The sequence below is a fragment of the Eumetopias jubatus genome, unplaced genomic scaffold, assembly GCF_037043125.1.
Source record: "Eumetopias jubatus isolate StellerSeaLion01/CBP00866 unplaced genomic scaffold, mEumJub1_p1.0 scaffold_7, whole genome shotgun sequence".
NCBI lineage: Eukaryota > Metazoa > Chordata > Mammalia > Carnivora > Otariidae > Eumetopias > Eumetopias jubatus.
The window spans coordinates 33662726-33676989 of record NW_028274813.1 but is presented as its reverse complement, the minus strand read 5'-3'; the positions used below and the strand labels follow the sequence as shown (position 1 = coordinate 33676989).

The 14264-nt window shown below is 36.2% G+C and overlaps 1 protein-coding gene across 3 annotated transcripts in view; it reads left to right on the top strand.

Moving 5' to 3' along the window:
• The window catches only part of GPHN (gephyrin), a 626989-nt gene extending 613650 nt beyond the window's left edge, over positions 1–13339 (top strand). For all 3 annotated transcript variants that reach the window (XM_028101094.2, XM_028101105.2, XM_028101100.2), the window contains 3 exons: positions 1790–1893; positions 11132–11228; positions 12337–13339. In XM_028101094.2, the coding sequence (XP_027956895.1) occupies positions 1790–1893; positions 11132–11228; positions 12337–12470 (335 nt within the window). In that variant the 3' untranslated portion in view covers positions 12471–13339. The remainder of the gene's footprint in view (positions 1–1789; positions 1894–11131; positions 11229–12336) is intronic.
• Positions 13340–14264: the final 925 nt, after the last annotated feature.

Sequence of the window (14264 nt, the reverse complement as noted above, 5' to 3'; positions counted from 1 at the left end):
TCACTGCTGAACAATAGCTTTTTTTTTTTTTTGCTTTTCCAGAAAAATTTTCATCTATGTTTTGAGACAAGAGAAAAGCAATTAATTTTCATTAAGAGGCTGCTGTGCTGTTGAACAACTTGTTTTCTATTGAAATCATTATTACTCATCACTTTTTACAACTTAAAAAAAATCTATTCTTAACTACTTTTGTAGGTAGAAGAAAATTAAAGGTATGGTTCTAGCTAATAATAGGCTAAACTGACCATTGCCTTTTACTTTGATAATGCAATTAACAGCGCATAGCTAGGCCAAGGGAATCTAAAAGTCTACTAGTCCATCTCCCACCCCCAGTGTATACATACATGTTCAACAGCACTGTATAAAAGTATTAATATTAATAAAATTTGAATTTTAGACCCAGGAGGGATATTGAGAATCATATAGTCCAAACCTTTCATTTTGTGGAAGAGTAAAACTAGATTCAGAAAGATTTGGAACTCACCCTGAACAAAAAAAGGGTTGCTCAGTTTGTTTAGTTAACAATACCACACAAGAAACTAAATCTGTGATTCTCAGCACAGTCATTTTTTTCATAGCCTACCTTTCCTTCCTTCAGAGTGCATGACACTCCCAGTCCACATGACACTTTCTTCTTGGAAAGGTACAACTGAATTCCTCAAATTTTTCTTATAACTTTTTAAGATTTATTTATTTATTTGAGAGAGAGAAAGAGCAGGGGGCAGGGAGGGGCAAAGGGAGAGGGAGAGAGAGTCTCAAGCAGACTCCACACTGAGCACACAGCCAGATGTGGGGCTCGATCCCACAACCCCGAGATCACAACCTGAGCCAAAACAAAGAGTCAGACGCTTAACCGATTGTACCACCCAGGCACCCCAAATTTTTCTTATAACTTTAAAAGAACTTGGTATTTCTATTAGTCTGCTAAGACTGCCATAACAGAATATCACAGACCAAATGGCTTAAACAACAGAAATTTATTTTTTCACAGTTCTGGAGACTGAAAGTCTAAGACCAAGATGCCAGCACAACTGGTTTCTGTTGAGTCTTTCTTCCTGGCTTGAATATGGCCACCTTCTTACTGTGTCCTCACATAGCTTTTCTTCTGTGTACATGTGCTCCTGGTGTTTCTCCCTCTTTTTACACAGAAACCAGTCTCATTGGATTAGGACCTCACCCTTATGACCTCATTTAACTTTGATTACCCCTTTAAAGGCCCTAGTATCTACAAATACAGTTTATATTGGGTGCTACACTTCAACATATGAATTTGTAGGGGACACAATTCAGTCCATAACAGTATTCATCTTCAAGTCCTTTGCATCTTAAATTATTTAGGGGTTTTCTTTTAATATAAAGAAATTTCTGGATGAAGGGGGGATTATGGATACATTTCTTTATGCTTAACCTATTTTCTAAATGTTTTTGTCCTGAGCATGCATTACTATGGCAATTTTAAAACATCTTAAAAATAGCAAGTAGAATCTGCTTTAAAATGTATCAAGATTGGTAATGGCTTTCAATGTATAGTTCTCAGGAAAGTGGAAATAAATGGTGTAAACAGCTTCTGGGAATCAGAAGTTTCTGCATTTCACTGGTAAACCTAATGTTTATACCCTCTGTGGCCTTTGGTTGATTGTGGCTCTATTCTGGAGTCCTTTGGGATTTAGAAGAGGAAGATTAGTGGTTAGTCACATCACTCTTTATGATGAATGAAGGTATAGACAGTCAGAATTATTTGGCAAATTTTTATATGTATACTATAAATAACTATTTGGTTGACTTTCAGGGAATCCTGTGTCAGCCGTGGTCACCTGCAATCTCTTTGTTGTGCCTGCACTGAGAAAGATGCAGGGCATCTTGGATCCTCGGCCAACCATCATCAAAGCCAGGGTAATATTATCTACATGACCAGGAACCAAAACTGAAGCCTAATAACAATTAAGGATATGATTTCCCAATTGCCCAAAACAAACATCTAAAATTTTATATCGTTTTGAGGGAAAATGTAGTTATATTCTCCCCTTCATGATAGAAAATGAAGGGGAAAAGGGTCCCTTTTATTCCCAGCCCACATTATTCCACTACTTCTAAAGTGAATCATTTTCTCCAGCTAGAATCCATATGAAAGTGGATATGTAATGATAAAATGGTAAATAGAATGAGGCTAGCACTACACTAAAACTAAACCTATACGGAAGGAAGGACAAGAGTTCTCTTTCCCCTGTGCAAGCTCACACAGGACAGCACTGCTGTCTGCTGACTTTTTCTGGGACCTTACTCATAAATTTTAAATAGTCCAGAAAAAGACAATCAATGGACTAGAAAACGAGTGAATCAGGAGGAAAGGGTGACCACATTGTGTGGAAAAGGAGAACTAAGCCTGAGGAATTATGCTTATAGGAAAAGTCACCTAGAAATTAGAGTCCCCTTCTCCACCAACACTAACTTCAATTTGATTTGCTACTGCTACTCAGCTGATTATGTAACACACTTTCTGTATAACTAATGAACAATTTTCTTGGCAATATAACCTACAGTATCAAGCCATTGCTTTTTTTCAAAACTTGATTGAGATACACATGATATACAAAAAATTGTACCTATTTAATGTGAACATTTTGATGAAATTGGACATATGCATATGCCCATATCATCACCACAGTCAAAATACTAAACATATCCAATGCCTCCATAAATTTTCCTGTGTTATTTTGTGGTTTTGTTTGGTTTTTTATGTGTTTGTTTTGTGGTATGAACACTTAACATGAGAACTATCCTCTTAACATATTTCAAGTGCAGAATACCATGTTGTCTACTATAGGTACTATGTTGTACAAAGGATCTCTAGAACTCATTCACCTTGCAGAAGAGAAAATTTATACCCATTGAGCAACAACTCCCCATTGCCCTCCCTCAGCCTCTGACAGTCACCATTCTATTATATGCTTCTATGACTGACTATTTTAGATACCTCATAAAATTGGAATCATGCAGTATTTATCCTTCTGTGACTGGTTTATTTCACTTAGCATAATATACTCTAGGTTTATCCATGTTGCCACAAATGGTAGGATATCTTTCTTTTTTAAAGCTAAATAATATTTCATTGTGTGAATATAGCACATTCTCCTTCTCCATTCATCTATCAATGAACATTTGAATTGTTTACATAACTTGGCTATCGTGAATAATGCTACATTGGGGGCATAGATATCTCTTTGAAATCCTGATTTCAGTTCTTTAAAATATATACCCAGAAATAGAATTGCTCTATTATATGTTCTCTTTTTAATTTGAGGGGAAACCTCATATGTTTCCCCCAAGCAGTAGTGGCTGAACCATTCTACATTCCTACCAACATTATATAAGTATTTCAATTTCTCTACATCCTTGCAATACTTATCTTTTGTGTGTTTTTTTAATAATAGCCATCCTAACAGTTGTGAGATGGTATCTCATTGTGGTTTTGATCTGCATTTCCCTGAGATTAGTGATGTTGAGCACTCTTTCATATACCTAATGACCATTTGTATATCTTCTTTAGAGAAATGTCTATTCAACTCCTTTGCCCATTTTTAAATCAGGTTGTCTTTTTGCTATTGCATTGTAAGAGACTCATATATTTTGGATATAGACCCCTTATCAGATAGATAGTTTGAAATATTTTCTCCCATTCCCTTGGTTCCCTTTTCACACTGTTGTTTCCTTTGGTGTGCAGAAGCTTTTTAACTTGATGTATGTAGTTTCACTTGTCTATTTTTTATTTTGTTGCTTGTGCTTTTGGTGTCAAATCTTAGAAATCATTGCCAAGACCAATATCAAAAAGCTTTTCCTGTATATTTTCTTCTAGTTGTACTGTTTCAGGTTTTACATATAAGTCCTTAATCCATTTTGAGTTGATTTTTGTGTATTGTGTAAAAAAAGGAGTCCCAATTTAATCTTCTGCATGAATATATCCATTTTTTTCAAATCCCTAAACTGTTACATTTCAAGACCTTAGAAATAAATTCAGATATGACAGAATGCTATGATTAGTGGACAGGAAGAACACAAGGCATAGAAGAGGAAGAAGAAATATTAATAAAATATTACTGTGAGAATATATAGGATAAAACATTAAGAAAATCTAGGCTTCAGATATTCTTAACATTGACCTTTTAAATACTGAGATTTTGTAGACTAGTATATGGAGAGATACCCTCCTTTTCTTAAAAGTTTAGTAAGACTTTGACTAGATATTTCTGAAAACAAATTATTTTGGGTTTTTGTTTCAATAATCATAGCAGTGGTCTTATTTTAAATTTAGTGGAAAAAGAAGAAAAAAGCTATCAATGAACAAAAAGTATTCTGATCAAATCAGAAGGTCAGAGTTATAAAGCTTAGACATCTAAACCAGTAATATGAATTTGCTCACCATTTTCATATTTGCTAAATTTAGGAAATAAGAGAAATCCACATTGTTATAAGAGAGAAAAAGAGGACTTCTCTTTGACTTTGCAGAGTTCTTATGAATCTTTTTGTTTATTTCTCATTTTAACATTCACTATCTTTTCTTTAAAACTGACATTGTTTGAGCTATCCTTACTGACAACAGTAATTACAGAGCAGTGTCCTTGGTACATTGCTCATACTGCTGCTCATTCCTGTCAACTCATGAAATTGACAATTGGTCTAAGAATCAGTCAAACTCTTTTCTCCCACAGAGCACTGTCACAGGGACTGTCAGAATGGGTCATCAGGGTGTTTGGCTGTTTACTTCTTTTGTTTTTACCTCCTGAAGTCCTCCCCACACCTTTCCTGACATAACTGCCACTTTTAGAACATAACTTTATTCACTTTCTTGAAACAAGGTAAAACCTATTCTCTCAATTTTCTGACCAGCCAATACGCAGCTTACAGACACCACTTATTACTGTTCTCCAAAATGCTTGCCGTAATCACAGCCTCTCCCAATCCTTACTGCTTTCAGGAAGTGAGATGGTTGTTAAATGCTGGTGTCAGTAACTCACAGTGCTGGATCTGATGCAGCTGGCCTATGGCTAGGGCAATGCTGCATTATTTTAAAAGGTCAGCACAAAAAAAATGTCATCCTTTTATATCGATGCGTTCTGACAAACATCAATTTAGAATAAACACTTGCTCTATGTCCTTGGTCAGTTATGGTTGAAGTTGAAATACTTCTGGTTTTCAGTAGACAATCAGAAACATCATCTTAATTCACTGAATTATTAACCTAATGTTTCTACAAAAGGATATCCTTTTATGTTTCCCTAATATCCCATCCAAGTACCCTCTACTGCCCCTTGTTGTCAACTTTTTTCTCTAGAAACATACCTGAGATAACTCCTGTTAGTATTAATAGCCCACCTCAGGTAGTGATTAAGAGAAGGGAAAGGGAAAATATTTTCATCCCCCATGGGATCAGGTCAGCATGTCCTGGAGAGTATGGATGGGCATGTTGAACTCTACTGGACTACTCTAATTTGTCCATCTTACCTCTTCTCTTGAGCATTACTGACCTCATGCTATAAGAACATGGTGAATGCTTTCTGTCTGATGTCATAAACAGTAAAATACAAAGCATTTTAACAAAATGCTTATTTTGTTCGAAAATTGCTAAGGCACCTCGGTGGCTCAGTCAGTTAAGCATCTGCCTTTGTCTCAGGTCATGATCCCAGGGTCCTGGGATTGAGCCCCATATTGGGCTCCCTGTTCAGTGGGAAGCCTGCTTCTTCCTCTCCTGCTCCGCCTGCTTGTGCTCTCTCTCTCTTTCTCTGTCAAATAAATAAATAAAATCTTTAAAAAAAAAAAAAAAAGAAAATTGCTAAGATATTTGTACCTGTAGAGAGAAATATGTTTACTGTGACAAGATCAGTCATTGATCATCAAAAGATATGGTGGTGGAAAAAAAAGATATTATTGGATACCTGTTATATGAGAATATTATGGCCTGTGGATTAAAAAACATACTGAAAATTATAGAACTGTCCGTGATCTATAAGAAGTGTAAATCAGTTTTAACTTACTAGGAAATGAAAAATATAACTAGGTTATAAGCATTTTAGAAAAGTTAATTTGAAACTGATCCATGTGCAAAGATTTTAAAGTTACATGATAAATTCTAGACACATGATTTACAGGGCAAATAAATACAAGGATTTCTCTGGAAGACTAATGAAATCAGTGCCTCATAACTTCATAGCACTTATTTAAAAAGTTAGTATAAAGCTGGCATAACTACTCTTTGGAAGCTTTGACCAGACTGGAGCAAAGTCCAGGCCTCCAGGACCAACCAAGGCCTTGAGCATGTTATTTTGGGCCCCCACCCAAATAGAATCCCCGTGGGTCATTTGTTTTCTCACAAACTCTCTTCTCTGATCTATGCAGTCTTGAGACCCAGGCTATGCCCCTGAATCTTCTGGAGCTTTCACTTTTTCCTTATTACTGCCATCAAACCTTCCAAAGACATTCAGGTCTTTGGCAAGTGAATCATTGTCTACCTCTCTACCTCACTTCTTACCATCCGTTGCTTTATTTCCACAATTCTAAATACCTTTATTTCTATTTCAGCAACTCACACATACATCCTTTTTCAATATCCTGAGGTACTCCATCTCAAAATCACCACCTCTGGCATACAATTTAGGGACAACAGCAAGTTAGCTCTCCATAGATATGAAAAGGTGTAAACACTCCTTTTACCTCTACCCCTTTCCATCAGTCCTTAACCCCCACTGGTTTTGTCACTTTCCTCATCCAGCCAAAATCCTGTGGTATAGCATGTCATGCATGTCAACTTTGTTTTGCCTCTTCCTTCCACAGTAGCCCACTCTAAAAATCCACAAACTTGGATCAATCCTCCCTTCTTTATCCTTCACTTTTATTTCTAGGCCACAACTAGAGAAGAGTCTACAGCTGTTCACGTTATCACTTCCAATTTACATACCTCAGCAGGGACCCAAATTCTCCTTGTGATCCCTTTATATCCTATGGATCAACTTCTTCCAATTGTTACTACAGCCTTCCAAATCTTCACCATTCTCCTAAAGCTGCCTCCACCATCCATATCCCCTGACTTATGTAACCAGATAAGCCTGGCTTTGAATGATGGCTCCAGCATTTACTAGATTATAACCCTTGACTTGTTTAATGATTTCCCTTCTTCTAATCTTGCCTCCTCTTAAACCCCTGTTCTAACTCTAATCATGTAAGCATCTCCAACTAAAATGCTTCCATCTTCCCATGACCCCAGGATTAGATCCAAACTTCTCACATGAACATAGGAGGCCCTTCATCCCAAGGCCTTTTTTCCTTTCCAGCTTCATCTGCATCTCATCCTGCACTCTCACCATATTAAACATATTACTGCTTCCAGAATGGATATGAGATCTCCTGCCTGTGCCTGTGATTATTCCCTTTTCTAGAAGGTTCTTCCCCAACCACCACCATTTCCTTTCTCAGCTTTCAAGATTCCTAGTCATAAGACTCAGATATCGCATCCCCTGTGAAGCCTTTCTCAATGTCCCTAAGAACGGTTGATTACTTAGCCTCTTCGTGCCCTTTTAATACCATATTAACAGCTCAGGGATAACACTGCACTGTATTTGCAATTAATTATTTATTCTGAGAATTCTTTAAGATCATTTCTCTATAAGATGGGCAGGACAAAAAGGAAGAACAAAATATTCTCCTTTTTTTTAGTTAAGAGATTTTATTTTTTAGATTTAGGTTCATTGCAAAATTAAATGGAAAGTACGGAGTTCCCATATACCCCCTGTCCTCACACATGCACAGCTTCTCCCACTATTGACATCTGCACCAAAGTGGTACATTTGTTACAAGTGATGAGCCTATACTGATACATTATTACCACTCAAGGTTACCAAGGGTTTCCTCTTGGTGTTGTATATTCTGAGGGTCTTGACACATGTATAATTACATGTATCTACCATTGAACTGTCATACAGAGTAGTTTCACTGCCCTAAAACCTGTCTGTGCCCTGCGTATTCATCCCTCCCTCCATGCTAACCCTGGATCTTTTTACTATCTCCATAGTTTCATCTTTCCCAGAATTATGTGGCCTTTTCAGATTGACTCCTTTCACTTAGCAATATGCATTTAAGTTTCTTCCATATCTTTTAATGGATTCATAGCTCATTTTTTCTAGTGCTAAATAATATTCATTGTCTGGGTATATGACCATTTATTTATCCATCCACCTGTGGAGGGATACCTTGATTACTTCCAGGTTTTGACAATTATGGATAAAGCTGCTACAAACCCATGTGCAGGTTTTTGTGTGGACATAAATTTTCAATTTAGTTGGGTAAAAAGCAAGGAGCATAGTTGCTAAATTGTATGGTAAGGGTATGTTTAATTTGGTAAGAAACTACCAAACAGTCTTCCAAAGTGGCTGTACCATTTTGCATTTCCACCAGGAATGAGTAAGTGTTCCAGTTCCTCCACATCAGGATTTGGTGTGGCCAGAGTTTTGCATTTTAGCCTTTGGTAGGTGGGTAATGATATCTCATTGTTTTAGTTTGCAATTCCCTAATGACATATGATGTTGAATATCTTTTAATATGCTTACTTGCCATCTCTATATCTTCTTTAATGAGTTATCTGTTGAGGTCTTTCATCCATTTTTTTAAAAGATTTATTTATTTATTAGAGAGAACACACGGGCGGAGGGAGGGGAGAGGGAGAAGAGAGAATCTCAAGCAGACTCCCTGCTGAGTGCAGAGCCCAGTGCAGGGCTCAGTCTCACAACCCTGAGATCATGACCTGAGCTGAAATCGAGAGTTGATTGCTTAACCGACTGAGCCACCCAGGTGCCCCTTGCCCATTTTTTAATCAGGTTGTTTGTTATTGAGTTTTAAGAATTCTTTGTATATTTTAGATAACAGGCCTCCATTAGATAGATGTCTTTTACAAATATTTTCTCCCAGTTTGTGGCTTATCATTCTGTTGACTTTTTTTTCTGATTTTCTCCCTTAAATATTTACATGTAGAACATACCATGTAATATTATACCACATAATATGGTTTTGTCTCTTGAGTGACTACTGAGTGTCAGAAAAATATTCAAAAGGAAACAGAGGAAACAGTCTGAGTCCACAGCCCACTCCAGTTTTGAATGAATAGAAGAGGTCATTGAAGTGAAACATCAATTTTTTCACCAAAAAAAAAGTCTGTGTTTACTCATGGTACATATTCTTGTAAGCACTGACACTCATAGTAAGTGATTTCTTAAGCTAAGTGATATAATATGCCAGAATTATAATGTCAGTACAACTAAATATATTGATTAATAAAGTATTCTGCATTTTAGTAAAATACCATAAAAATCTAGTCAGTTTCATCTCTTGCTGCAGTTGATTCTTATTTCTTAATTACCATAAATATCTTCCTTTAAAACAAACAACCCCATTTGTTAGATGAACAAACAGGTATAGGAAAGCAAAATAACTTGCTAATACAGACACCCATTAGCAGTACAAGCGGGAGTCGAACCTGGATGTCAGATATCATCCCATCCTGATATTTTTTCCACCAAACTACCAAGAGCCAATCTGTGCCTTTGCCAAGGGAAATATCTACATAAACACTTAGCAAATAACACAGCCATGGGAATGGCTTTTGTAGTTTCATGCTGGAGAACACCCATACACAGAGTGACGGACTGATAGACATCTTTGCCATCAAGTAAGCACACAATAATTTAGGAATAATGGCAAGTTACCCCTCAGATATGATAGAGAGTATAAACATAAGCAATATCAAGTGAAAGAGCTGAATGTGATTTAATCAAGGAAAAACACCGTAGGGGGTGCCTGGGTGGCTCAGTCGTTAAGCGCCTGCCTTCAGCTCAGGTCATGATCCAGGGTCCTGGGATCCAGTCCCGCATAGGCTCCCTGCTCAGCGGGAAGCCTGCTTCTCCCCTTGCTTGTGCTCTCTCTTTCAAATAAATAAAATCTTTTTTAAACAAGAAAAAAAAAGAAAAACACCTTAGAATTGAATTTTATTCGGGATTCTAGAGGAAAAGCAGGAATTGTCAGAATGAATAATTAGAATGTTTAAAAACAGCATAACCAGAATGGATTGGAGATAGACTTAATTGAATCAAAATTACTAGGATCTTCAAGTTATAATTTTATCACTGGTCTAAGCAATACCTGTTTTAGTTGGATAAAGGGTTTCTGGACCATTTTAAGGTAGAGTAACAAATGATCATTTTGCTAATGGAAAATGAACAAGTCTTCTATTCACTAACATTGAATTAATCTTTGATGGGCTATAGTCCATAATTATACGCTCTATAAACTTGTTCAAGGAATACCTCTTAGGCACCTGCTACCAACACATTATCACTTTAATTTATCGGATTTCAAGATGAATTTAATGAAATAGATTTATTTTAATGGCTCTAGGTTAAAGGTTGATTAGTCATTCCATATTGTGTATGTAAACTGCAGTTGCTATGTTAGAAAGGATTTTATCCTTATTGGAAAGATATGAAAGATGCCCAGCAAAGACTCATTCAGAGGAATTCTTTTAGTACCAGTGATGTGCTAAACAAAAATGGTATATTTTTAGGACTGTACTGGAACACTAGGGAAATATTTAAGAGAAAAAGAAAGTAACTAACCCTTTTATGTTAAAGGTAGGTATATGAATGGGTAGCTAAAGAGTATCTCAGTAAATATTTATTGCTTGTATGGACAGACAGATTGACAGACATATAAATGGATATTGAGCTTGTTTGTTTAGTTCTATTTCTTTTCTTTTCAGTGTTTAAAAAAATGTGCTTTGATTTCTTAGTTCATAGGTGAGAGGTATCTGTACTATCAACCCATAAAATTAGACTTCAAAGATAGATCTTATCTTTTTCATCTGCCCTTTTTCCCCACTATGAATACCAACTTCTTAGCCTTCTTTTCTTTTTCACCAGAGCAATCCAACCTCTGGACTTCCTATATTAGGAACATAAGGTGGCAGTGGTGGAAACAGCAGAATGCCAGGACACTTTCCATGTCTACTTTATTCCTTGCACAACTTCCACCACCCTGTAGTTTTAAGAGATGATCATGTGATCAAGTTTGTTTTCATTTACTCTGTATTCTATAGTTATCATGTGATGTAAAACTGGATCCTCGCCCAGAATACCATCGGTGTATATTGACTTGGCATCACCAAGAACCACTGCCTTGGGCACAGAGTACAGGTTAGTCATTCATACCAGTGGGTATTTCTATGCATATATCCTGTTAAAACACAAAACTTATGTATAACCTCCTTCCTTGGGTACACCTAATTTTGTAATTGTTCTTCATTGTCCTTTTTGAAAGATTAGATGAGTTAAATTATTCCCAAACAGTACAGCATAAAAAGAAAACGAGTAAAAACAAAATTTTTAATAAAGGTTTACTTATTCCATGGAACCATATTTTCTAGATAAACTTTTGAAATACAATTCTAGAATTACAGAAGATTTTTATCTATATGTTCAACCTCTAAGTCCTGAGTACACAACTTTGGTTGTAGAAGGTACTGACTATGCTACCTTGTAATGTGAGATTCAAGCGCAATTATAATGTGATTCTCTGTAGCCTCTACTATACCTTAGATACTGGTAAAGTTTAAGGACTGAGAAATCAAGATTGATAACTCAAGAGTTCTATAGCTACTTCCTCTAGACTTTAAACTTTTATCCCCAAGTATTCTAGTCATATTTACCTAACTTTTGATGTGTCTCCAGAAAAGCTGTATCACCCTTTAAACGAGGTCCTATCGAGTACAAACATCAGTTAACATAGTGGCTGAATACATAGGCAGTGTTTCCTCCAGAACTGCATTCAAATTGGCCACCAACTAGTTAGTCGGACCATAGGCAAGTTACCTAACCTCTTTTGAGTCTTGTACAAATTAAATAAGATAGTTAAGGAAACTACCCCGCTGTGCTGACCAGCACTTAGTAAACACTAAAGAAATGGTAATTGTCTTTTTAAAAATAAGTTTTAAAAAACCTCTCCTTTCAGACAAACATAACATTTTAGCCTGAACTGAGAAATTCTGTGGCATTTTGCATAATGCTATACAATCCTGTTTTATTCTTTAGAGCAATAATTCCTAATGTTTATTTTCCAAAGTTCGGTGAGAAAGGAGTAGGATACAGCAGCAAGGTTACCTGGAAAAGGGACAGGGCAGCCTCGTCTTCTCTCTTCCTCTCGAAGACCTGTTTCTGTTCGTTGGTGTTTATTTTGAAAAGAACTGTAAGGGCTCCAAATGTATGCACTGTGATGTTGCTGCTACAATGAGATATTTCTTTCTAGGTAATCAGATGAGCAGCCGTCTGATGAGCATGCGCAGTGCGAACGGGTTGTTGATGCTACCTCCAAAGACAGAACAGTATGTGGAGCTCCACAAGGGCGAGGTGGTGGATGTCATGGTCATTGGACGACTATGATGGTCACCAGAGCGAGAAAGCTTTGATGCATGTCCACATATCATTGACTGTATCCTGTAATATGCAACGGCACAGCTAGTTTTTCTGATTTGGATAAAAGTTGATCTGTATAGTCAACATCTTGAACTATATTTCAAAAGAATTTAAATACACCTTTTAAAGAAAAAAACACCTAAAAATAAATCTGAACAGACAACTCTATTCTGATTATATCAAAGCAAATTTTTCCTTTCTTGCAAATTGCTTTGTGTGTTCAATGCTAGGTCTGATAGCGATAGCTTTTAGTAGACAGCAGTAGGTGCCTGCAGAACTTGTGTTTTTCTCATCTTTAAAATACAACTAATTATGCTCTTAATCAAGGCTGTCTGCTTATTTATACTAGCGTAGGCAACACTTGGATTTCCCTTCTTAGTATGCTTCATAACCGCTTTTCAGAGAGCTTTTGCTTGTTCTTTATCATGTATCTCGTGTTTATGTGCACAGTGCCAACTGAAGAGTGACTGGGTGGGGAGGCCCTGCCCTGCCTCAGGGAGAACCCTTCCCCGCAGAGCATCCGGGAGGCCCCTCCCCTAGTAGTCTCGAGGCACAGTACTCTTCGGCAGTAACTGGATACCTTTTATTTGAATAAACAAACTGGGGGGAAAAATGCTTCCTTAAGTGCTGACAGCCTTTTTAACCAATACATTTAAAATTGTACAGAACAAAAAATAAAATCAAAGACTGATCTTGTACAGATATTAGTGTTACCAGCATTCATGTGGAAATCAAGAGCAAAGAAAAAATGTTAAACAACTCTGTACCATAACATTTTCTGTAATGATACTGAAACTTAATGAATAAAAAAAAAATCCTTGATCATTATTTAAAAATCAGTTGTATTGGTCTTGTTATTAAAAAAGAGAAGATTGTCAAGCCATTTTAATGAGGTTCTGCTTGGACAAAAGGAATAGTTAAGATGTGGCAAGGGTAAATGGTTTAAAGGTGATTGAAAATGTGTTATAATATATCTCTGTATTTTACTACAGCATTGCGAAAATACAAATTAGAAAATACAAGAAACCCTACAGTTGGTCTGGTCTTTTCAGTCATAGCTAGAGAATAGCAAGCAAATTTAGAGGGAAGAAATGATACAGAGGAAAAAAACTAATTTCTTATTATAGATGCAATAAAAACAAATTTCAAACATCTACAGTTCTTTGGAATGGAGAAAAAGAGTAAGTAATGAACCAGAAAATTGCTGGTGAGTAACTGGAAGGTTTTTTTTATCATGTTAGGAAGGAAGTGAGAAATGGGAAAAATCTGTGCTACATATAGAAAATATACAAACAAACTCTATCCACATGGCTCCAGTAATAAAAACTTAGAGGCACTTTCTAAGTGGTGGTAACAAGGGACATTAAATATCCTGTAGGGTATACTTAGCAAAGCAAACAACAAAAATTGGGCTAGTGAACAAGGTGTCAAATGATGGTGATGAATAAAGCCAAGTAGTAAACAAGAAAAATTTGATATTTCCAGAGTTGAAAATAAAATGATCTATATTTTAAGTCTTTTATATTTTCAGTTAAAGAACATAAGGTTAATTAATAGAAATTAAATGAAAGATCATGCAAAGTGTTCTTTACCTATAGTCATTGAAGAAACATTTATTAAGCATCTACTATGTGCTTGGGTACAAGGTACATCATACTACTGTTTAAAAGATGTATAGGGATAACAGCTGACATTATACTCCATCAAGGGAAATGACAAAAATGTACAAGTAACGATAATATTTAATATGCATGATATTTG